Source organism: Mytilus galloprovincialis, chromosome 3, assembly GCF_965363235.1.
Source record: "Mytilus galloprovincialis chromosome 3, xbMytGall1.hap1.1, whole genome shotgun sequence".
Taxonomy (NCBI): Eukaryota; Metazoa; Mollusca; class Bivalvia; order Mytilida; family Mytilidae; genus Mytilus; species Mytilus galloprovincialis.
Window position 1 is genome coordinate 63,832,923 of NC_134840.1, and position 26,478 is coordinate 63,859,400.

Sequence of the window (26,478 nt, forward strand, 5' to 3'; positions counted from 1 at the left end):
CTATATTATTTTGAGATAACAGCTGTGTATGTTGAAAAAAATAGATACTGCACAAGCAAGGTGAAATTATGGTTAGTGAGCACTTGTAGTTATAGACTAACTAATGGAAGAATTCAAATAGAGAAAAAAACGAGTGACTGAACAACTCATTAATTCACGAATGCGCGTAGCACATGAGTTAATTATCAGTGTTGTTTGATCACGAGTTGAATATTTTTCGATATTTGAATTCTTTAATTAGTTATTCTTTTTATTACATGGGCAAATGGCTCTTTTAAAGAAATTGATATAAAACATGTAAGGAACTATATCTTTTTTTCTACGAATTCACAATTTGTTTTGATCCACCGTTATCGACGTCTTGACAATGCCTATTGTTGTATGACGTCAGAGAGTGAAATAACCACGTTTATTTCACATGTGAAATTATTGGTTTTTATTTAACTGGGAAATCAATGTAATTCATTGCAACCAATGTAATAATAATGAATATATATGTTTGACAGGCATAAAGTACAGCAGATAGATGAAGTGTTAGCCAAAGGATCACTAAAAGTAATAAAATTACAGCAGGCAAGACGGAATCATATAAATTTGTATGAAAAGGTAAGAAAGAATTATATATAGTTGTATAGTAAGGTATTATGGATCTCTTGTCTTTAGTAGTCCCTAAGTCTTTTTATAATAAAAGTTTATAAATTAATTGATAAACAAAGGGTATAGGGTATCCATCCATGGCTCAAATTAGTACATGCACAGAACAAACACACAAAAAGCAAAAGAACAGCACTTGTATTACTGTTCTTCATATTAAAGCCACAGTGAGACATGCAATACAGAGTAAAATAATGGTACCTCACTGCCAGTTTAAGACTGCCCCTAGTAAGGTCTTGAGTGGGATTGTTGACAAAAATGATTTGGATAGACTTTGTTCGACATTACGCCACCAAATTGTGTCTGCTTAAAAAAATACATACTGCAAAGAAGAACTCATTTTCAATTGTATGCATCTGATGTGAATATATTTTAACAGTAGTTCTACGCTATTTTGTTGTTGTTGCCCTATTAATTTGAAAAGTAATATTATGACAGTATTGTTTAATATGATAGTGGTTCACAAGTTACCGAATATAATAAATTACGGTTATTGAATTCATCAACATATGATTAAACTTACAATAACAAAGATCACAAAGATAAGATTTTTTTTTAAAAAGGACAGACAGACGAACGAACAAACAGACGCACAGATCAGAAAACATAATGCCCATAAATGGGCATATAAACATTTTGGCTAAAAAAATCTCTGTTGTTTACATTCAAAATGTATTTTCAATGTATTGAATAAGAACTCATATGAGCAAATATGCACCGTATTAAAGTTTGTTAATCTGTTATATTTACTGGATAATGTTTTATACAGTTGAAGATGATGGCTACAGTACACCAAACCCAGCCTACAATCCAGTTATTGTTATCTACTAATGAGTTTGTAGGAGCCTTAGATTTAATATCCACTACACAAGAAGTGCTATCACAGGAACTTCCTGGGGTCCATAGTTTTAGGTATGTAAATTTCCAATGTTAACAAATGGTTAAAGGAAAAAAATTTACCGTTCAGTTGAATTAGAAAAGTGAAAATTGTCAAATTATTCAACATCTACATACATGACATTTGAAGTTTAAATTGAAAAAAATAAAAGTACTATAAAAAGTAAAACACTGGGTTTAGAATGTTAACTTGAGTTAAATGGAAGACTTGCTCATAGAAACTGGCTCATATGAATGTTTTTCGTTTAAAACCATTATACTAACAAATGAATCTCACAGATTTTCAATTACTTATACTTATACTTATGACTCAATTTAGGAAATATTCTTTAAAACAACTTTCAGCTCAGTTGTCAGTGCTTCATTGCTGACTTGATTTATAAAATTCTTTTCTAACATTCCCTATTGGTAAAGTAAGAAATAACTAGGAAAATAAGAAAAATATAGAATCGAGCAATAAGGATATAAGGGCAACATATGTTGTTAAAATGTAAATTCCAACAAATATATTTATATGAAACTTCAATTTTAGACATTTGGGATCGCAGTTAGCAGAAATGGAAAATCTTATAGAGAAAATGTTACAAGAGGACTTTGCTAAATGTATATCATCAGATTTGAATAGACCAGTCACAGATACCATTCCATTATTAGAGGAGGTAAATATTTGGACTTTTTTTTTATGAATGTCCATTGTTTGATGAATATTAACGGAAAGGATTGACATGATGTTTGAAATGATTGAGAATTTTCAGATTTTTCTGGAATAGAATTATGGTTTGTTGAAAATAAACTTGTTTTTGTTATAAACAATATATATTTCCATTAAATGCTTTTGAATTTCAGTTTTTCAAGTTAATACTGTATTAAATTTTTCTGCATATTTCATTGTGGAAAAGCAGTGTAACATTGATTTAACATATCAGATTACATCAAAACAGTATGTCATGTGTAATTCATACATGAAATTTGGATAGAAATACTGATTGATATTTATACATATGAAGTAGGTGTGGTGAAAACAATGTTTTATATAAAGTACAGATAGAAAGAACTAAAATGTTAAACAATATTACCATCTAATCTAGATCCAATTCAGAAAATCACTCTTTTGGAAAATGTAAACACCCCATATATGCAATGTTATGATCATGTCTTATATTTATTTAGATAAAATCAAAAGGATCTAAGAGAAAATAACCAAAATGAATGAACATCAAAAGGCAAAAAAAATAGGGGAAAATTTCAAATCTTGGAATAGTAAGTTTTCATTTTTACAACTGAATATTGTAACTTAGTATTTTTATTTTACAGGAAAAGTTAGTGTCTTTAGTATTTGGTATGATTAGGAAAGACAAGTTTAATTTTGTGGACATGTATAGAGAGGAAGCCTTTACAGCTATTAGAGCCTGTGTCAAACAGGTACATATTCATAATCCATTTACAGTTTATGTTATTGTTACAGCTGATATCCTAATGCTAGCAAGTTAAAGGTTTGGTTTGCTTGCTTGCTTTGTTTGTATTAATGTTTACTCAAGCATTGTAGTTAAGATTGACATCTGAAAACAATAAAAAGAGGGGGAGTTAAAGATGCATACATTATATTTGAATTTGATTGGACATTATCAAATAATCAGATTTTATTATATACAGGTTTAACTCTGTCTACTTGCATGACTTGTATTGTTTACATGTAGTAGAGAAGTCATTTGTGGCCCATTGATTTAGAAGTTTTATAAATCAATAAAATATAACATCTTCTTACAGATATTCTTACTACAGTAGTCTGTTACATGTAAAAATGATAACATATTTGATTTTTGCCTTACATATTTACCTTTAATCTTTCTGCATTTAAGCTAAGCAGCCCTTAGTTTACTATAATCATTGTTTTGCTGGTAATAAAAAAGAACAAATGAGGAATTCAAAGGAATTTAATTTTTAAAAACATTTTAAATGACCAATTTATTTGCAGACGGTGGTAGAAGCAGTATCAGAGGCAGATAATGTAGAAACTTCAGATGACAATGTAACTAGGTAGGTTTTACACAGTAATTCATTGGGTATTCATCCATCACAATGTAACTAGGTAGGTTTCACACAGTAATTCATTGGGTATTCATCCATCACAATGTAACTAGGTAGGTTTCACACAGTAATTCATTGGGTATTCATCCATCACACAAATTCACAGCAAAAAAAGAAAAAAACAAAGAAACATTGCCACTCATTGTTTTTATTTATATTTGATTTTTTTTTTTGTTTTTTGTTAAACATATTTTCCCCGAAATTCGCATCAAATTGTAATCATGGCAAATCTCTCATATGGATATTATCAAGTAACCACTTATGGAACCGAAGTGCTGCCACCCATGAAAAGTCATGAATGAAAACAATATTTAGGATAGGATACAATTCTTATACAAACTTCAATGTCAAATAAAATTATTTTTAAAATGTATCATGAACAAATAGTTTATATTTAAATTTTTTAGTCTTGGAGACCAAATGAGAATGTTAGACTATAAACAGTGGATGGAGTTACTCTGTAAAATATTCTCCAATCTCCTTATTCTCTTAAAGAGAGGACAGGTAAGTTCATATTTTACTACAAACACACTGGATGTTTAATGGAGGTTGGAATCACTTTCTCCTCAAGGTTTCCTTGGCTAACAAGGCACCATATTCATGTTTTCAAGTTTCATTTTAAGATAATTTTTGATTTTTGCTATTTTCTTTATTCTCACATAACAATAAAAGATAGTACGTATACCATCACAATAAAAAGATGCATGCAGTATTTATATAGGCACAATACCATATCATTATATACCACAAAAAATACTGGCCTACATGTTATGACCATCAATAAGGGATAGTCAACCTGGCAATATTACAGTATTGAATAGAATAACAAGTTATAAATCATATTTAAGATGCTTGTAAGATAAAAGATTGTATGGACAGTATTTATGTATAAATATTTTAGCTAACAACAAAAAATAACTGTACACAGTTATTAAAAAAAATGTAAACAGCATAAAAAAATAACAAAATTTTAAGACTTTAGCCAATCAGAAATACTCTCTTGATTTTGATAAAGAGTATTTGTTTCTTAGACATTCCAAGGTGTAATAGGTGATGTGATAGGGATCACAGCTGGTAGAACTAAGGCTCCTAGTCCTGTCTCAACACCCACAGAAGATAAAGAATGTACCCTAGAGGAACCATCACATCTCCATGTTTCTGTGTAAGTATGGTTTACAAATGACATAGATTTTTATGTGTTTTACTTATATAGCATACCTGAACAATTTTTCAGTCAGAAAAATGTCCCCCCCCCCCTATTTGAACCTGCATTTTCATTTAATATGTTAGTTAGTGCCTAAAAGGTTATTCAATTTAATATTCTATTTCAGTATGATCTATTATAATATTCCTGCAGGTAAAATGTAAAATTATAAAATGGCTTCCAATATTTCTTTATTCTTAGCTATGCTTCACTGACTTTTTTGCACTGTTAACATCATTCACATGTTTTCTGATCAGATGAATTTACATGTAGTATCAGGTTTTAAATACTCCATTTAAAAGAAGTTTCTTAACAACACAGAGCAAATATTAATTATGATTTGAAAGAAAAATGCCATTTCCATAAAAGTTATCTTGTTTTAAGACAAACTGTTATTATACCTTTTTATTAGCTCACCTGGCCCAAAGGGCCAAGTGAGCTTTTCTCATCACTTGGCGTCCGTCGTCCGTCGTCGTCCGTCGTCGTCGTCGTCGTCGTCCGTCGTCGTCCTGCGTTAACTTTTACAAAAATCTTCTTCTCTGAAACTACTGGGCCAAATTTAACCAAACTTGGCCACAATCATCATTGGGGTATCTAGTTTAAAAAATGTGTCCGGTGACCCGGCCAACCAACCAAGATGGCCGCCATGGCTAAAAATAGAACATAGGGGTAAAATGCAGTTTTTGGCTTATAACTCAAAAACCAAAGCATTTAGAGCAAATCTGACATAGGGTAATATTGTTCATCAGGTCAAGATCTATCTGCCCTGAAATTTTCAGTTGAATCGCACATTTCGTTGTTTGGTTGCTGCCCCTGAAATGGTAATTTTAAGGAAATTTTGCTGTTTTTGGTTATTATCTTGAATATTATTATAGATAGAGATAAACTGTACACAGCAATAATGTTCAGCAAAGTAAGATCTACAAATAAGTCAACATGATCAAAATGGTCAGTTGACCACTTTAGGAGTTATTGCCCTTTATAGTCAATTTTTAACCATTTTTCGTAAATCTTAGTAATCTTTTAGAAAAATCTTCTCCTCTGAAACTACTGGGCCAAATTTAACCAAACTTGGCCATAATCATCATTGGGGTATCTAGTTTAAAAAATGTGTCCGGTGACCCGGCCAACGAACCAAGATGGCCGCCATGGCTAAAAATAGAACATAGGGGTAAAATGCAGTTTTTGGCTTATAACTCAAAAACCAAAGCATTTAGAGCAAATCTGACATGGGAGGTAAAATTGTTCATTAGGTCAAGATCTATCTGCCCTGAAATTTTCAGATGAATCAGACATTCCGTTGTTGGGTTGCTGCCCCTGAAATGGTAATTTTAAGGAAATTTTGCTGTTTTTGGTTATTATCTTGAATATTATTATAGATAGAGATAAACTGTAAACAGCAATAATGTTCAGCAAAGTAAGATCTACAAATAAGTCAACATTACCAAAATGGTCAGATGACCACTTTAGGAGTTATTGCCCTTTATAGTCAATTTTTAGCCATTTTTCGTAAATCTTAGTAATCTTTTAGAAAAATCTTCTCCTCTGAAACTACTGGGCCAAATTTAACCAAACTTGGCCATAATCATCATTGGGGTATCTAGTTTAAAAAATGTGTCCGGTGACCCGGCCAACCAACCAAGATGGCCGCCATGGCTAAAAATAGAACATAGGGGTAAAATGCAGTTTTTGGCTTATAACTCAAAAACCAAAGCATTTAGAGCAAATCTGACATGGGGTAATATTGTTCATCAGGTCAAGATCTATCTGCCCTGAAATTTTCAGTTGAATCGGACATTTCGTTGTTTGGTTGCTGCCCCTGAAATGGTAATTTTAAGGAAATTTTGCTGTTTTTGGTTATTATCTTGAATATTATTATAGATAGAGATAAACTGTACACAGCAATAATGTTCAGCAAAGTAAGATCTACAAATAAGTCAACGTGATCAAAATGGTCAGTTGACCACTTTAGGAGTTATTGCCCTTTATAGTCAATTTTTAACCATTTTTCGTAAATCTTAGTAATCTTTTAGAAAAATCTTCTCCTCTGAAACTACTGGGTCAAATTTAACCAAACCTGGCCATAATCATCATTGGGGTATCTAGTTTAAAAAATGTGTCCGGTGCCCCGCCCAACCAACCAAGATGGCCGCCATGGCTAAAAATAGAACATAGGGGTAAAATGCAGTTTTTGGCTTATAACTCAAAAACCAAAGCATTTAGAGCAAATCTGACACCAGTAAAATTGTTCATCAGGTCAAGATCTATCTGTCCTGAAATTTTCAGATGAATCAGACATTCCGTTGTTGGGTTGCTGCCCCTGAAATGGTAATTTTAAGGAAATTTTGCTGTTTTTGGTTATTATCTTGAATATTATTATAGATAGAGATAAACTGTAAACAGCAATAATGTTCAGCAAAGTAAGATCTACAAATAAGTCAACATGACCAAAATGGTCAGATGACCACTTTAGGAGTTATTGCCCTTTATAGTCAATTTTTAACCATTTTTCGTAAATCTTAGTAATCTTTTAGAAAAATCTTCTCCTCTGAAACTACTGGGCCAAATTTAACCAAACTTGGCCATAATCATCATTGGGGTATATAGTTTTAAAAATGTGTCCGGTGACCTGGCCAACGAACCAAGATGGCCGCCATGGCTAAAAATAGAACATAGGGGTAAAATGCAGTTTTTGGCTTATAACTCAAAAACCAAAGCATTTAGAGCAAATCTGACATGGGAGGTAAAATTGTTCATTAGGTCAAGATCTATCTGCCCTGAAATTTTCAGATGAATCAGACATTCCATGTTGGGTTGCTGCCCCTGAAATGGTAATTTTAAGGAAATTTTGCTGTTTTTGGTTATTATCTTGAATATTATTATAGATAGAGATAAACTGTAAACAGCAATAATGTTCAGCAAAGTAAGATCTACAAATAAGTCAACATTACCAAAATGGTCAGATGACCACTTTAGGAGTTATTGCCCTTTATAGTCAATTTTTAGCCATTTTTCGTAAATCTTAGTAATCTTTTAGAAAAATCTTCTCCTCTGAAACTACTGGGCCAAATTTAACCAAACTTGGCCATAATCATCATTGGGGTATATAGTTTAAAAAATGTGTCCGGTGACCCGGCCAACGAACCAAGATGGCCGCCATGGCTAAAAATAGAACATAGGGGTAAAATGCAGTTTTTGGCTTATAACTCAAAAACCAAAGCATTTAGAGCAATCTGCCATGTGGTAAAATTGTTTATTAGGTCAAGAATACTCAAGATCTATCTGCCCTGAAATTTTCAGATGAATCGGACCACCCGTTATGGGGTTGCTGCCCCTGAATTGGTAATTTTAAGGAAATTTTGCAGTTTTTGGTTGTTATCTTGAATATTATTATAGATAGAGATAAACTGTAAACAGCAATAATGTACAGCAAAATAAGAACTAAAAATAAGTCAGTATGACCAAAATAGTCAATTGACCCCCTAAGGAGTTATTGCCCTTCATAGTCAATTTTTAACAATTTTCTTAAAATTTGAAGATTTTCAATAACATTTTCCACAGAAAGTACTGTTATAGATAGAGATAATTGTAAGCAGCAAGAATGTTTAGTAAAGTAAGATCTACAAACACATCACCATCATCAAAACACAATATTGTCATGAATCCATCTGTGTCTATTGTTTGATATTCACATAGACCAAGGTGAGCGACACAGGCTCTTTAGAGCCTCTAGTTTCTTATAAAACCAAGTTTAAGAAAGTTATTTGCAATTAAATTGCCAATAATGAATATGTGCAAAAATTTCTGAAGTTACAGTAGATATCATTTGGATATGATTAAATTAAATATAGAATAACCATACATTGTCTCGAAATATCAATGTTATTTGTACAAGGCTTAGAAACAGGTAGAAAGCCAGGCTGTCCCGAGCATTTCTACCTGTTCGAGTCGAGTACAAATAACATTTATATATTGAGACAATGTATGGTTATTCTTTATATACTGCAACTCTTATAACTGTTCTAAATGAAGTATTTAGGGTAAAAACCATCATTTTTTTGAGCGGAAAATGTAGAATTTCAGCGAACCTGTATGTTTTATTGACGTTATAGATAAAACTCTACGGAAACACTTTGTCAACGTAATAAACAAGGCGATATATGGTCAGTGACTGTATATCACATATAAATATACAGTCAATATACAGTCAATGCACTGCTAAAATAGCACAGCTTCAGTATATACATCTTTATTATATTTTAGGAGTGAGGATGCAGCGGATATGTTGATATCAGATGATGATTATTCCAGAGTACAAAGTAGTCTTTGTGATATGATGTATGCTATATGTGATCATGCACATGACCGATGTGTCAAGGTCATAGTAGCAAGGTCAAAGGTTAGTATTATATATTGTATGCTATCTGTGAGCATGTACATTACTGATGTGTCAAGGTCATATGGGCATGGTCAAAACTTAGTATTTTTACCAGTCTTAGGTAATATAGCATTAGTAATTTAGTTTTATAGACATATATATAGCAAAGAACATGCAGTAAATCTTATTGTTTGACTTTTTTAAGGCCTCACTGTGACTAAAAAAGAACAAAAAGAAATATGGTGCATCCTCTTTTTCTGAATTTTGCAAATATTGAAATATTATCAGAAAAGCTTCATGCAAAAAATGTTTGTTTTGTTGATGTTCTTACCTAAGAAATCATTCATCAGACAATTTGTCACTTATCAACAGGACAGACAATTGACTTTGACCTTTTGAGTATGGCATTCCATAATAACTGCAATTTGGGTCAAAAATGTTAACAATGTTATTAATATATTTGCAAAGAGAAAGGTAAGTAAAGAATGTGGGATTGTTTTTTTATTTATTTTTTTACATTTTATTACTTATTACTTTATTACAATAATGTTTTGATTGAAATCATATTGAACCTACCAGTGGCAAGAAAATTAGTTAATTTTGTTACTTATAGCATGTTTATTAAAATTAGTTATAAAAATCAACTAAGGATAAGTGTCATATTCAAATATTCCTGTAATACATTACATTATATTTTGATAACTCTTTTTCCCATAAACTGAAGCTGTTAATTTACAATATTTTTTGTAGGCAAACTAAAAAGATGAGTTTTGTGTTGAGCACTTGTAATATAAAGTATCTGTGATGTGAAAAAAAATACACTCTGATTATTCTATTGTTTTAAGTAATTAGCATATTAATGTCATTTATGACTTATGCAAAAAATTGTGAGGTATATAATTTTAATTTTTTGTCAGACTTAATAATATTATAGGGTTATTGCATGAATATTGGGGAATATTGTCCTGAGTAAAATTTTATATTGCACGAGCTTGCGAGTATTCCCCAATATTCATGCAATAACCCTTTTATTGTATAGCAATATAATATTTGAAAGTAAAAATTGGTTTAACCTAAGATTTTGTCATTGATGACGTCATGAATTTTGAAGATTTATTGCACTAGTGCAATATTAGAATTTATTGCACGCTAACTTTTGGTTACTTTCTGTTGGAAATATTATATTGCTATGCAATATTAAACGTTATTTTGTTAGTCATTATGAAGCTGTGATACAGTCTAGTGAGATGAAAAAGTAGAATTAGTGAAAACAAATGGGTATTTATTTGTTACTCTATTCTTAATATCTGAATTTTGATAATGTGATTCTGGTTAAACCTTTTAAGTGTTTTAATAATTTTACATTTTTATCGCATTCCAAGTTACACACACAGGGAATTATCAAGGATTTAAATGAAAGATATTTTTTTTTTTTTTTTGCAGGATGGCTTTTTAGAGAGATTATCTTCTACTGAATTTGTTCAATTATCCAGAACTGTAGAAAATTTTGTAACAGATTGTGAATTTACATGTGGCAGGAGGAGTACATCATTAAGACTTAGTTTGCAGTCACAGGTGAGCTCTAAACATAGAATGATATATGTTGAATTGGTCCCAAAGAACACCAGGAAAATTATGAGAACAAAATAAGTAATTAGAATATTCAAATGAATTGGTGCTATCCTAGCAAGAATTTATCAACCTTTGTTTTAAGGGGGTAGACCTTGGTTCAGGGAGATAACTCTTTAAATCAGTCAAGTGTTTGTAAAAGTCAAGTTCATCAATGTATTTTAAGCATTTACCTGAAACAGATTGAAAATAATCTATGTAACCTAGAAGCTTAGAATATGTTTTTGAAAATGATTGACACAAACGTACTGATGATTTTAAGAGTTATTTCCCTTAACCTAGGTCTACCTCCTTAATGTTTGCATTTTAGATATGTTCTTTAGTATCTCTGACAAGGGAAACAGGAATATGACTTTATTGATTTTACACTTTTTATGAATGAATTATCATGTAAATATACTTTGGAAAAGAAAAAAATAAGTAGCACATAAAAAGTGTTTATGACAATTTATATTCTTAACAGGCAACAAAGTTTGTAAACAGATTCCATGAAGAAAGAAGACAAAAGTTAAGGTAATTGACATACATTTTCAATTATTACCATATTTTTAAAGTTTATAGGTCAAAATATCAGCTGATTTAATTACACACAAAAGAACATGTGAAAAATAAATATGATATACAGAAACCAATGACCACTGCTGAAGTATTAGCTCCTGACTTGTGACAGTCACATAATGATTTGGTGTTAAATATGTTTGAGGGTGCCCAATCCTCCCAGTTACAAGGAACAGTGGTGTAACAGCACAACATAAGAACAAACTATAAAAATAATCTTATAAAAGGCATGGCTTATACTTGATACTTCCTTGAGATTTGTTAACATGGATAGAATATTTATATCTTTTTTTGTTTTTAGTTTGATATTAGACAATGAAAGATGGAAGCAAGCAGATGTTCCTGCAGAGTTCCAAGAATTAGTGGACCATATTACAAAATCAGGTAACAACAAATCTAAATGTACCAATAAAATATGAATTGCACCTTGGGAATTTTTTGGTTTATAAATAAGGAGAGTGATATGATTGCTATTGAAAAACTCCATCAAAAACCAAAGGATAAAGATTGGTTTGGATTTTTCCGAATAGCTGAAAGTTTATTTTAAAACAAGGATGCTAGTTCTCTCCAACATACTTCTAGAAGGATGGATGCTGAATGTCTGAATTTGTACATTTCAATCTTTTCACCTCATTTAACTTTCCAATGCCAAGTGTTGATTAAAAATAGAGATGTTGAGACATTGAGATTACACACATGTTTAGTATATGTAAATAAAATAATAGTTCTGTAAATTATATAACACATACAACAAAAAACATGTTAAACACTGACAATAACATCTGAATCTTAAAAAAAAAATAACCTGCTGTAAATTTTATGTCCAAGGTGTTTTCTGGATTAACCAGCATCAAGAAAATTCAAAGCCAAATTTTAAAAGCAAAGGATCTATTAGTCTAGAAACTCTGGAAGAGCTATATTTTTCAAAAGGTTTCGTAAATCCATCTAAGTCCATGATATGAAGAGTTATGAATACATGTATTTCATTAAGTTTATCGCATAATTAGAATTATTATTTGTTATTAAAAACCTTTTGATCTGCTTGAAGAAAAGTATATATTGGATTTTAATAATAACATAATATCTGTATATTTAAATCAAGGTACAATCTGCATTCCCGAGAGAACACAAGATAAAGGTAAATATGAATTTATATGAAATTTAGAATGGATACCAGAAAACCAAACTTTTTATGAAAAATCTGATGTTATAACTCAAGATTTATTTTTGTCATGAAAGGCCTGTAAGAGTTGTGTATTTGCTAGATATTTTAAAGGAATATATTCAGATTAGAGTTTATATGTTGAAAAGATTATTGAGATTATTCAATAGTTTCTTATTGAATAAATACATGTGTATAAAAATCTTCTATTTCCAATTTTACCATTATTCTTCATAAATGAACAAATTTTATCACAAATGATTTAAAAACCAATAGTATGCTGAAATTGACTTAAAAAGTATGATGTATTTAAAAATTGATATTATTGAATATTTTCAGACAAAAAACCATCTGAATCACTGAAAGTAGAAGAACAAAACTTTACTGTAGTTGGGTATGTATAAACATTTCTGTGTAATATCAGACATATCTGATATTTCATAACTATATAATGTTACACATAGATGATATACTATCATTCTGTTGTATGATACTACACAATTTAACATATTTGTGTCACCATAACCTTTATTGATTACCACTTCTATGAGAACAAATGCCATTTGACCTAAACAGCTCAGTTATTTCGTTATATTTTTGAATTGTTGTTAGATAAAGACCATTGTACATCATAAAAAGGGTTTCACAAAAGCTTGAAAGTTTATAAAAAAAAAATGTATCGAAACAACAGCAGTAAAAAAAAATAATGAGTGTAGCTAAAGGGTTATAAAATTTTGGGATATTTGTTTATTTCAGGTTCTTTATTTTATTTTATAAGTTACATTTACTATTTACAGCACTGTGTTACTGTTGTTAAAGATGATGGTAGAATATTGTCAGTGTGTAGATGACATTCCATCGGCTGCCCCAGATTTACTCACTAGACTTGTAGATTTATTAAAAGTAAGTTATATGACAATAATGCATTATATAAAAATATTTACATGTCAGAACACCTAAGGAAGTTCAAACTTTAAAATGTGTACCCAAGGCAATAGAAAAATTGAAGAATCTAAAAAACACCACTATTTCTAAACTTAAAATATTTGTTCTGTGAGCTTATGTATGAATGCAGTGTATATAAAGTAAATTGAACACATACTACATTACAATTAGAGGTTTGACAAGTGTGGTGTTTTTTGTGTGTGTGGTTTTTTTTTTTGGGGGGGGAGTGTCTATGAATACTAGGCACACACAAAAATACTGTATATTGGTCGATGATTAGTTGAATTGTTGCATTTATTTTCATATGCAGGTCGCATGTCGTACAATAAAAAACTTACTTAAAGAGGATATATTTGCATATTAAGATTAAAAAAAAATTTTACTTACTCAATTATAACAATAAATATTTGTCTTAATTTTATTTCAGATTTTTAATTCAAGAACTTGTCAGTTAGTATTGGGTGCTGGTGCATTGCAGTTGGTAGGACTAAAGACAATCTCCACTAGAAATTTAGGTATTTTAAAGTGCTTTTGAATTAGTAGATTTGTATTTTATGTACAAATTTATTTTTTTCCATAATCAGGATCCTATTTGAAAATAGTTTACTTTTATTTATAAAAATATAAATCTTTTGAAGGCAAACTTTTAACTATATCCCTTTAGATGTGGAACCTTGGCGAAAAAAGAAAAAGTAAATTGCATCAGAAAAAGACATCTAACTCAGGAAATGGGGTCTCTGGTCCTCTCTGAGACACTAATTGTGTAATAGTGAAATCAACATGTGAATATGACTTTAAACTTATGATGCTATTAGGGAATTGTTTTTGTGCTATTTTATACTTAAAGTTAATTAAAGATTTAAAACACTAGAAAGAAAATTTTGGTCAACTGCCAATTTTTCAGATGTAATTTATTGAACATTATATAAATTGTCAACAATATTGTTTACAGCAATAAGTGTTTAAAACTACCATACTACTTCATTTCAGCCTTGGCTTCAAGATGTTTGCAGCTCATAGTATACTTTATGCCAAAAGTCAGACAACATTTTGAAGACAGACTAATTTCTAAGAATAAAACCATGTTAAAACATTTAGACCAAGCAAATAAGGTATGTACAAAGTCTAGATTGAACTAATTTCATGAGTATATATTTAAGACTGAAAATTATATGTATGGACTGTGAGATGTATTAATAATAATCATTGACTGGCCAAAGTATACCCTGGTTGTTGTACTAACACTAATTTACAAATTGTGTCTTCGATCAGCATTTGGATACACAACTGGACCTTTGTTTCAATTTAAGTCTAAAACATAGGATAAACTATTTTCGAAGCTAAAAGAATATTATGATAACAATCAGACTTAACCATTAAGCTATGGAGGCTTTTCAAAGATATAAGACCTGCAAATATATAAAGTTTTTGTCATCCTAAAAGCGTGAGGGTTTTTTCTGATCCAGAAATAACTGTTTTCTTCTAAAAGAAATTCAGAGACATTTTAGAAAACCAAGATTATATTACCTTTCATTTTGGTAAATTAATAAAAGAATATTATTTATGAAAAAAGTGTTGAAAGATACTAAGCAGACATTAAAAAATCATAAGGCAAAGAGAAACTTACATCTCCATAGCAATAGGTTAAAGAAAGAAGAGGAAAAGACAAACAAATCACATGGAAAACTAAAAATAAGTGTCAGTAAGAAAGCAGCCCATTAATACAAATTAAAATTGACATGTAAAGGTCATAATATTATTAATAGTTTAATACACAGACATCCATTACAAAAAGTTATTAAAACATTGCTTTCCTCTTCAGCAATATTCATTCCTTACATATTTTTGTGAGTAATTTTTCTGTGGTTTTTTTTCAGGATTATAATGACCATATCAATGAGATTACAAATAAACTAGTCAGTGTGATGGAGAGTGTCATACAAGCCCAGCTAGTCAGGGTAAAGTATTTACAAATAAACTAGTCAGTGTGATGGAGAGTGTCATACAAGCCCAGCTAGTCAGGGTAAAGTATTTATAAATAAACTAGTCAGTGTGATGGAGAGTGTCATACAAGCCCAGCTAGTCAGGGTAAAGTATTTACAAATAAACTAGTCAGTGTGATGGAGAGTGTCATACAAGCCCAGCTAGTCAGGGTAAAGTATTTACAAATAAACTAGTCAGTGTGATGGAGAGTGTCATACAAGCCCAGCTAGTCAGGGTAAAGTATTTATAAATAAACTAGTCAGTGTGATGGAGAGTGTCATACAAGCCCAGCTAGTCAGGGTAAAGTATTTATAAATAAACTAGTCAGTGTGATGGAGAGTGTCATACAAGCCCAGCTAGTCAGGGTAAAGTATTTATAAACTGTTGTGTTACTCTGTAACAGAGGGGGCATGATGTTTTACCCTTGTTAGTCTGTATGTACGTCCCAAAATTGGTTTTGCTCTCTAATTTGTCTCGACCAAATGTTATAAAACTTATACACAATGTTTATAACCACAAAACTCAGATCAAGTTCAGACTACACGAAATACGTCAGACCGTCGAACAAATCCAGTGAATAATGGATCGGTCTGGTAAAATTTTGTTGAATTCCAGTCCGAATGTCCGGTGGTTTTATTTCATGGATTTTTCTAACATTCTAGCAAAATTGCCAAACGATCTCAAATTCATTTTCATCTTTATTATTCATCACAGCGATGTTTATTTTGTTCAACCGCTAGCTTTATGCCGAAAATCGCCAACCAGTAATGTGTAAATCCGGGTAAAAACATATTTGACTGTCAAAAACAACAATGGCTGCCATCATTGGCACAACCTGAAATGTAAATAAAACCGGATCAGATTCTGGGAACGGATAAGGATAATTCCGGGTTTGCCAATTAAATACAATAAATGAATAAAAATCCAAGCAGATTACAAAATTCAGCTATGAAATATAAACACTAGAATTGAAAACCAAAAAGATATATGAAAAAGAAAGAAGAAACAGGAAACAATATTTTATACAGAAACTCTAAATTATGTTTAGTTCACAAACATTGTCAAAATCCAATAAAATGGGACATTACTCTTCACTGAAATGCATTCAAGCAATTGTGCACAACTTTCATAACAATATACCCTCTTGTTACATCATTTTGTTTTTGTGCATTTTGGGGAGGAGTAGAGCACAACAAAGTCATATATATGTTTGTTGTTTTTTGTCGGATATTATACAATTAAATGTAAAAAAAATTGGTCTGGTAAAATTTCATTCGGTCTGGTAAAGCTAGGATGCTGACCAGACCAAATGTCCTGTAAAAATAAAATTCATTCGTGTAGTCTGCAAGTTTGAATTTTGGTAGTGTCATTTTAACCATTCTAGAGTTATGCCCCTTTATTAATTGAAAAATTGTTAGTTTCCATTCTGTTACTTAAGTTTTCCTCAACCTAATGTTATGAAATTTATACACAATGCTTTTTACCACGAAATACAAATCAAGTTTGAATTTTGATGGGGTCACTTTAACCATTCTTGAGTTATGCCCATTTATAAATGAAAAAAAAAAATGAAAAATATTTTAGTTTCCATTCCCTAACTTAAATTGCCTCAACCAAATGTTATGAAACTTGTACACAATGTTTATTTCCACAAACATGTTTAGGAATCAAGTTGAATTTTGGTGGTGTCACTTTAACCATTATCAAGTTATGCCCCTTTATAAATTGAAAAAATTGCAAATTTTTTAATTTCCATTCTGTAACTTAAGTTTGCCCCAACCAAACATTCTGAAACATATAAACAATACTTATTACCACAAAACTCAGATCAAGTTCAAATTTGGGCAGCATCACTTTTAACTTTCTTGAGTAATGTCCCTTTATAATGTTGTATTCAAGCAGGGGCATCATCTGTGTCCCCATGGACACGTTCTCCATTTATTAATATAATGCAAAGTATGTTAGAACAATATTTTAATTTGTTTTTAAATGAAACAAATTGTGTATATGAATCTATTGTTGTATATTATCATTGGAAAGTGTTATTAGGAACAATAGTTTATTTTTATTTATTTTTTCAGTGGGAGGTGAAAGCACCAATGCCTTCACAGTGTTTTAGAGCAATATGTAAACAGATTAGTAAAATGCATGAAGCTGTGATAGATATATTACCATTAAATCAAATCCAGGTAATATATTTATATTTGAATATGTACATGTACATGTGTAAAGCTATCAAACTCCATAGACAATTTTCTAATATGTGCATTTTCCTGTAAATATCTTTTGTCCCAATGGTTATTTTATTGCATCACAATAAGAACTCATTGTTTAATGATGTCATTTACACAGATTTCCCTTGTATCAACAGGTGGAACTCTTTCTTTAAAATAAACAAACTTGAGATTGGTCTTTAGATAATTACAGTTTAGTTCAAATTCTAAAGCTGATCACAAAAGAGCATGGCATTTTATCATTTTATTCAGTTGTTTTCAAAACATAATCTTTGGAATCAGTCATTCAAACAAGAAATCTCTGAAGGTCAGCCCACAGTGGAAATCAGTACAGCATAGCTTATATTGGAACAGCCTCTTGCTCATTTGATTTTATTTGGTGACTGCATCAGTTTCTTTTTAGCTCACCTGGCCCAGAGGGCCAAGTGAGCTTTTCTCATCACTTGGCGTCCGGCGTCCAGCGTTGTCGTCGTCGTCCGTCGTTAGCTTTTACAAAAATCTTCTTCTCTGAAACTACTGGGCCAACTTTTACCAAACTTGGCCACAATCATTATTAGGGTATCTAGTTAAAAAATTGTGTCCGGTGACCTGGCCAACCAACCAAGATGGCCGCCATGGCTAAAAATAGAACATAGGGGTAAAATGCAGTTTTTGGCTTATCACTCAAAAACCAAAGCATTTAGAGCAAATCTGACATGGGGTAAAATTGTTTATCAGGTCAAGATCTATCTGCCCTGAAATTTTGAGATGAATTGGACAACCCGTTGATAGGTTGCTGCCCCTGAATTGGTAATTTTAAGGACATTTTGCTGTTTTTGGTTATTATCTTGAATATTATTATAGATAGAGATAAACTGTAAACAGCAAAAATGTACAGCAAAGTAAGATCTACAAATAAGTCAACAAGACCAAAATGGTCTGTTGATTTCTTTATAGTTATTGCCCTTTATAGTCAATTTTTAACCATTTTTCGTAAATCTTAGTTATCTTTTACAAAAATCTTCTCCTCTGAAACTACTGGGCCAAATTAAACCAAACTTAGCCACAATCATCATTGGGGTATGTAGTTTAAAAATTGTGTCCCGTGACCTGGCCAACCAACCAAGATGGCCGCCATGGCTAAAAATAGAACATAGGGGTGAAATGTAGAGTTTGGCTTATAACTCTGAAACCGCAGCCTTTAGAGCAAATCTGACATGGGGTAAAATTGTTTATCAGGTCAAGATCTATCTGCCCTGAAATTTTCAGATGAATCTGACAACCTGTTGTTGGGTTGCTGCCCCTGAATTGGTAATTTTAAGGAAATTTTGCTGTTTTTGGTTATTATCTTGAATATTATTATAGATAGAGATAAACTGTAAACATCAATAATGTTAAGCAAAGTAAGATTTACAAATAAGTCAACATGACGGAAATGGTCAATGGACCCCTAAGGAGTTATTGTCCTTTATAGTCAATTTTTAACAATTTTCATAAAATTTGTAAATTTTAACTAACGTTTTCCACTGAAACTACTGGGCCAAGTTCATTATAGATAGAGATAATTGTAAGAAGCAAGAATGTTCAGTAAAGTAAGATGTACAAACACATCACCATCACCAAAACACAATTTTGTCATGAATCCATCTGCTTCCTTTGTTTAATATTCACATAGACCAAGGTGAGCGACACAGGCTCTTTAGAGCCTCTAGTTTTGTGGTTACTATACCAGTTTATTTTGTTGTGGAAACTGTATGTTCAAGTTTTTTTTTATAGAACTGTTAAAACATTATGTTTAATATTTTGTAATTTCTGTTTAATACCAGATTTCTGTTTTCTTTCAGGATTTGTTCTCTAGAATAAATTCATCTTTTAAAGAATTGTTACGTCAACAACTATTAAAGTTAGAAGTTACCAATAATGGCGGTCCACAATATGGGTACAGTATAATATTTATATTTTCAAGGCTTTTACAGCTATATCTAGTTATTTATACATTTGTGTATAATTTTTTTTGTACATTTGTGTGGGTTAAAAAGGTTTATGAGCGGAACACATTTTTAAAATGAAATGCAACAGTTAATATAAAATAACAAGATTTGGTATGATTGCAAATGAGACAAATATCCTCAAGAGACCAAAAAGGCCTACATATTAGCAACTATAATTTACTGTACAGTGAGACAAACCCATTCCACATGAGATATAAAAACCCAAAATAACAAATTGTAAAACAATTCAAATGTAAAAAAAAAAAAAATGCAAAGATTCTAAGATTAATCAACATTCTCTTTTTGAAGATGGTTTACTCTTGTGTCTGACATTCTACTAAAAATTCAATATTATTATGATAAAAAAAAAAATTTCAGAGTATGATGATTATTATGGAGAAAACCAATTTGCTAGCCCTAAAAATAAATTGTTATTTGATTTTTTTGGTCATTAAAATTCAGCTTGTTCCACTGAAATAACAGTTTTTACAATATGTGTTAATTCTTGTCTGTTGAACCCTTGATAAGGTGTGTTTTCATTTCGCCTCAGCTGTGAATTCCAGGTAAAAAATATACTAAGGTCAGATGGGAATTGAACTAAGACGAAATGTAAAGTTAGATAAAAATATTAAATAAACAAATTAAACCTCTGTGTTTTATAGCATTTAAACAACATTTAATTAGGGAATTGTTTCTCTTGAATTATTATTTTTAATGAAAGTGACAATTTTTATGATTTTAAAAGAAAAAAAATCCACAATAAAACGTGAGTCAGTAGGAAAGTTGCTTCTTTTATGCTCAATTTAATATAAGTTTCAATTGTATAAATTTTATGCAATTAGAAAGTTCTTAGCAATCAGTCAATTATCCTTTTCATTGTGCAACACAAAAAGTTAAAAAAGAAAGAAAAAAGTGTATTCCCACAAACTTGTTTACATATATTACAGAAACTTTAATAAAATAAATAAAAGAAAAATAATTTTAAATTGTGTTACATGTATTATAATTATATATAATAAAGATATTACATGTAAAAATAAAATAAAAAGAAGATGTGGTATAATTGCCAATGAGACAACTATCCACAAGAGACCAAAATGACACAGATATCAACAACTATAGGTCAATATACAGCCTTCAACAATGAGCAAAGCCCATACTGCATGGTCAGCTATAAAAGGCCCTGAAATGACAATGTAAAACTATTCAAACGAGAAAACTTACTGCCTTGGCTTATTTATGTACAAATAATGAACGAAAAAGAAATATGTAACACATAAACAAACGGCAACCACTGATGCTGCGTTCATACGTATTTCGAATTCGATTCGCTTAACTAATTTGAATTAGTTTAATTAGCATTCGAAACGTTTTATGTCCAAATGTTAATTCTAATTCGAATTGCAATGCGCGTCAAATTCGCTTTACAGTCCGAACGATGTTAACTTTAAATTCGTATTAACAAAAAAGCATTTCTAATTCGAATTGGATAATGCGATTTAGTCAATTTAAATCAATTTTAATTGAAAAGAAAGAGTGTGCGAATGCGATTAGCGAATTCGATTCATATTTGATTCGAATTAAATGTATTTGTGAACGAGGCAATACTTTACATGGTATACTATGACTAACCCACATTATAAACCTCAGTATGGTGATGCAGCATCTTTAATACATCCTCAAACTTGGAAACTAAATGAACTTTGAACATTCAAATGTGTACATCAGTGCCTTGTTTTTCACAATATGAACTATATGGAAATAATTCTTATGTTATATGTATTAGTGCTTTTTTCTCATGCTATTATTTATAACATGTACATTTTCTATATTAGTATGCAAATTTAAAATTGGGGTTTGAATTCAGTACTGATTCAGAGATGAAATTATTGTTATGATAGTATGATATTTGTCTTTTATTTATTCATTGAAATATGAAAGATTCATATACAATTTGTCATATCTAATAAAACTTTATTTACAAAATATAACTCGTGAGTAAAAACGTGTGTCCATAGTACACGGATGCCCCACTCGCACTATCATTTTCTATGTTCAGTGGACCATGAAATTGGGGTCAAAACTATAATTTGGCATTAAAATTAGAAAGATCATATCATGGGGAACATGTGTACTAAGTTTCAAGTTGATTAGACTTCAACTTCATCAAAAATTACCTTGACCAAAAACTTTAACCTGAATCGAACAGATGCACGGACGGACGGACGGACGAACGAACGAACGAACGCACGGACGGACAAACAGACGGACGGAGGCCGACCAGAAAATATAATGCCCCTCTACTATCGTAGGTGGGGCATAAAAATTCAGAAAAAGAAGAGCAGCTATAAAAAAGAATTATTTAAAAAGTGGGACACCAAACATAAATAATATTTCATGATAGAATTTGACATCAAAATAACAAATAAACTAATTGCAATACAAACAAAACATAACTTAATTACAATGTTTACATAAGCTCCCATTTCGCCTTAGTTAATTCTTATGTACCTGAAAATTTGTACTAAGGCAAACTGGGATTAATTTTATATAATTATTTTGACAGCTAAGGCGAAATGAGAAAAAGCCCTTGATAACATCACAAACACCCCAATAATTTGAAGGTGTTTATTTGCCTTTAATTTACAAACACACAAATTCATTTAAAATAAATATAAAATACATTCATTGGAAAATGACATATCTAGTATATTCAACAAATGGCAAACATTTTATATAAAGATTACAAAAATGTATTAAAAAAGTTAGTTGTTTTATTTGTTTTATATATTTTTAATAATTTATTGCATTTACAGGTTAGTGACTTCAGATGTAGCATTCTATTCAGGAACTTATAAAACCTTACGAGGACTGGAACATTTATGTAACAATATGTCAGATTTGTGGAATGGATTATAATGAAGCATCTATGGAGGGCATTTTATTTAATTCTTATTACTTCTTTAATTTTTATTTTATTAAGTTACTATACAATCTTCTTCACTCTTTCTGTGATTTATGTCATACCAGATAGTAAGTGACAAAACTAAACTGGAAGAAGAAAAAGAAACTAAGGCCAGAGCTCCATTATATGAAGTTGAACAGAAACAGTATTGGCTATAAGTTTTACATCCAATTTGTTGATGTACCTACTCATATATATTTTAATGTTTTCAAGTTTTCTTACTTATGTTCATTTGTATTGCCTTTAACACTACAAACTTGTAAGTTATGAAACAAATGTTTAATTATGGGCCAGTTTATATTCATATGGGATTCCGAAGAACAGATAATGACGTTTTGTTAATTGCAAAGATACATTTTATTTTATTTCATTCAATTTGATTGTATTCACTTTATAACTCAGTTTGTGGTTTTCTCCTCAGTTAGAAAGCTTTGTCACTGTTTTTAAGAGTTCTTATTAAATTTTCTAGACTTGTATCAGTTTGACTAGAGATTGACATATTGAATAGAGTCTTGTCTATTTTTTAAGACCATATGTTGACCTTTATTTGTCTTTTGGGATTTTTTGGTAACATTGGGTTGTCTCAATGAACTTAAATTGAAAAGATCTCATAAAAAAACAACCATGTAAGCATATAATTCATAATGAACATGATTTAAGGGATAAAATAGCATTGATATAACTGACGGCACTTGTATTACAAACATATTACGGATTCAAACAGTTATCTCCCTTACCTCAAGTATACTTTCTTTAGTAGACTTATGTTTTCTCTCAGCAAACTTCAGAAAAGGCATACATTTAGTATGTTTATTCCTCATACTTGTCCTATTTTAGAGAAGTTCAAAAAGTAAGACTTGTATTAGTTTAGACACAGGTTGACACCCCTTATTCTCTACCTCAGCATTAATTCATGTACTAGGATTAAGAAACCAAATTTAAATGTAACAATTCATCTGTAAGGGCCTACATAAAAAGATTGCTTTAATAACAAGCAAATAGTTTTGCTATTCAATTTTAATAGTTTGATGAGAAATAATAATTGAAGCAAGTTTTAACTGGCCTATCATACATAAAGGAGTTTAAAGAGGTTGTGAAATTTCCCCTTTTTTAATCTTTAGCTTGCAATCTCAATTAACATCCTATTTCTTCAGATATATTCCAACTGTTACTCTTGCTCTATCTTCAATGGTTTTAATGCCTGCTTCTCTCTTCAAATACACCAACTCTTCTTTTCTGCTCTTAAATTTCTATCTTGCCTGACAAGTTTCTTTAGATACATCTTTATAAGTAATTATGGCTTGTTTATTATTTACTATGTGTAAGTGTGTTTTGTACAAATTACATTCATAGACAAACCGAATTATTATATAAATAAAACTCCTTTAAAAGTAAATGAATTTTAAGCATAAGGTAATAAAAACTAAAAACTATAACATAAAAAAAATGAAACTAGTTTCTTTGAGATTTTTTTTTCTTTCTTTAATGTCATACATAAAAAATGGTCATTTGAAAGATGAAATTATGTGCCAGGAGATTGCGAGAATGCAGGATTTTGCTCTATTAATGCCAGACCCCCTGCCGTAAGGCACCAAGCTTACAGCTTGGTGGGCGTCCGGCTTCGCCAAACACATGTTACAGCCCCTATAATTTTAATTGAGCCTTCTACTTCAATTACAAGGGAAAGCTCTGCATTTATATGCAAGCTTTTTTTCTCATGTGCTTTTTTTTCTTTTAGTAAAGTATTCATATTTTTGCAACACATATGCTATGGTCTGATGAAAAAAATCCATTAGGTCTGAGACCACAATTAATTTGTAGTGTATTTCTTTCAGAACATAAATGAAAAATAAAAAAATCCCACCTGCACTTTCTCAATGAAATTTTTACAGTGTGTTGTACTACTTTTGGGACAAATTATATCAAAATTATAGAAACTTCATCAGCTCTAACTCAAAATATGGACAATTTATGTTTAGGGCATCTTGAAATCTTTTGACAGCTTCTGAAGTGCTAATTTTTAACCTTTTTCAGTTAGTCCAAATCACTACTTTCCTTTAAAATTCTGGACCCAAATTGTTTTACAGTTTAATTTCACCCCGCTTCTTGCAATTTGAGGCATAAAACATGGAGAGATAAATTTGGAAGGGGTATAAAAAATATTGGCAAGTAACCCACTGTCAACACTAGGGACTATATTCGTGAACAAGGAAAATCAGGGGATGACAATTGTGGTCTCGCACCATTACATACCTATTATGCATTTCTCTGCATATCATGGTGTAGGTTCACAAAAGTTTGCTTAAGCTAAGACACATTTCAAATTTCTTTTCTTCATGTAAATGCAATATGTCCTTCATTTTTCAATACATCCAAGTTTATTTAGTACTGCATTTTCAGGACTTACTTTGCATTTGAGAATATTCAAACCCAAAGTTGAATACCTAAAAGCATACAGGGGAAAGGAGGATACAAAACAAAAAGTAAATCAGGGTCACAATAACATTAATGATTACTCTATTATTTTGATAAATTGAAACACAAGGTCAATATTTCAATTGTGTTGATTATCCCTTAAGGTAGTTGGTAAATAAGGATACTTTTTTTGGTCCCAGCAAAATGTAGCATTGGTTTGAATTAAAAATTGGTGATATGAAATGCTGACACGAAACTGCAACTTTAAGAATATATAAATTATTTCATTTTTGAAAGTGTATATTTTTTCATTTATATAAAGAAACTAAATCTAGAGAAACTAGCATGTGATTTGAAAGAGACAGATTTTTGTAGAACTAGGTCAAGTTTGTAAAAAAGAGGTATTTATTATTGCAACTTTCCTGCAACACGTTTCTCATTTTTGAACATGCTTAAAACCCAAATACTCTTTAACTTTACACCAAAACATGTAGATATTTGTAATGTGTGAAAGGGTACAGTATAAAAGAAGTCTTTCTATTTCATTTAAATATTTATTTTGTTGGTGTTTGTCTCTCCTATGAATTGTGTTATTTTATTTATTTACTTGTTTCTACTACAAGTTGTGACTAACTTTACAAGGATTATATTTTGTGATATGAAATTTGCTATTTAAATATTACTATGAAATTGTTATTGATTATGGAACAAGTAAAAAAATTCCAAACTATACAAAGTTGTTGATTTTTTTACTGCCACAATGTACATTCCAATTATTGCATTAAGCAGTATTAATATGAAAATAAGGTGATGGGGTATGATTGCCAATGACACAACTATCCGCTAAAGTTAGAATGAAGTGGATTTAATTGATTATACTCATTTATAGGACAGAGTTGACCGTAGATATAGATTTTGTTATTATTTTATGCCCCACCTACGATAGTAGAGGGGCATTATGTTTTCTGGTCTGTGCCTCCATTCGTGCGTCCGTTCATCTGTGCATCCATCCGTCTGTGCGTCCATTCGTCCGTCCGTCCATGCGTCCGTTCAGGTTAAAGTTTTTGGTTAAGGTGGTTTTTGATGAAGTTGAAGTCACATCAACTTAAAACTTAGCACACATGTTCCCTATGATATAATCTTTCTAATTTTAATTTCAAATTAAAGTTTTGACACCAATTTCATGGTCTACTGAACATGGAAAATTATAGTGTGAGTCGGGCATCCATGTACTATGGACACATTCTTGTTAGGTCTGTTTTGATTATATACCTCACCTGTTATGATCCAAATAAATCTGGCTTTCAAATATTCAGCTTTAGGTATTCTTGATGAAGGTAAATACAGAAAAGACCTTCAAATGAGTGATGCATAAAGTGTTGTTTTTATTTTTGAC

The 26,478-nt window shown here is 30.8% G+C and overlaps 1 protein-coding gene across 1 annotated transcript in view; it reads left to right on the forward strand.

The window, feature by feature from the left end:
• Positions 1–25,818, forward strand: part of LOC143068614 (vacuolar protein sorting-associated protein 54-like) — a 38,073-nt gene extending 12,255 nt beyond the window's left edge. Inside the window, exons 7-26 of the mRNA XM_076242806.1 lie at positions 507–606; positions 1,424–1,566; positions 2,084–2,210; positions 2,866–2,973; positions 3,527–3,588; positions 4,047–4,143; positions 4,671–4,801; positions 9,107–9,242; positions 10,665–10,796; positions 11,314–11,363; positions 11,710–11,792; positions 12,511–12,546; positions 12,910–12,964; positions 13,368–13,473; positions 13,943–14,030; positions 14,506–14,627; positions 15,393–15,473; positions 17,580–17,687; positions 19,556–19,650; positions 22,519–25,818. Of these exons, the coding sequence (XP_076098921.1) occupies positions 507–606; positions 1,424–1,566; positions 2,084–2,210; positions 2,866–2,973; positions 3,527–3,588; positions 4,047–4,143; positions 4,671–4,801; positions 9,107–9,242; positions 10,665–10,796; positions 11,314–11,363; positions 11,710–11,792; positions 12,511–12,546; positions 12,910–12,964; positions 13,368–13,473; positions 13,943–14,030; positions 14,506–14,627; positions 15,393–15,473; positions 17,580–17,687; positions 19,556–19,650; positions 22,519–22,621 (1,963 nt within the window). The 3' untranslated portion in view covers positions 22,622–25,818. The remainder of the gene's footprint in view (positions 1–506; positions 607–1,423; positions 1,567–2,083; positions 2,211–2,865; positions 2,974–3,526; positions 3,589–4,046; positions 4,144–4,670; positions 4,802–9,106; positions 9,243–10,664; positions 10,797–11,313; positions 11,364–11,709; positions 11,793–12,510; positions 12,547–12,909; positions 12,965–13,367; positions 13,474–13,942; positions 14,031–14,505; positions 14,628–15,392; positions 15,474–17,579; positions 17,688–19,555; positions 19,651–22,518) is intronic.
• Positions 25,819–26,478: the final 660 nt, after the last annotated feature.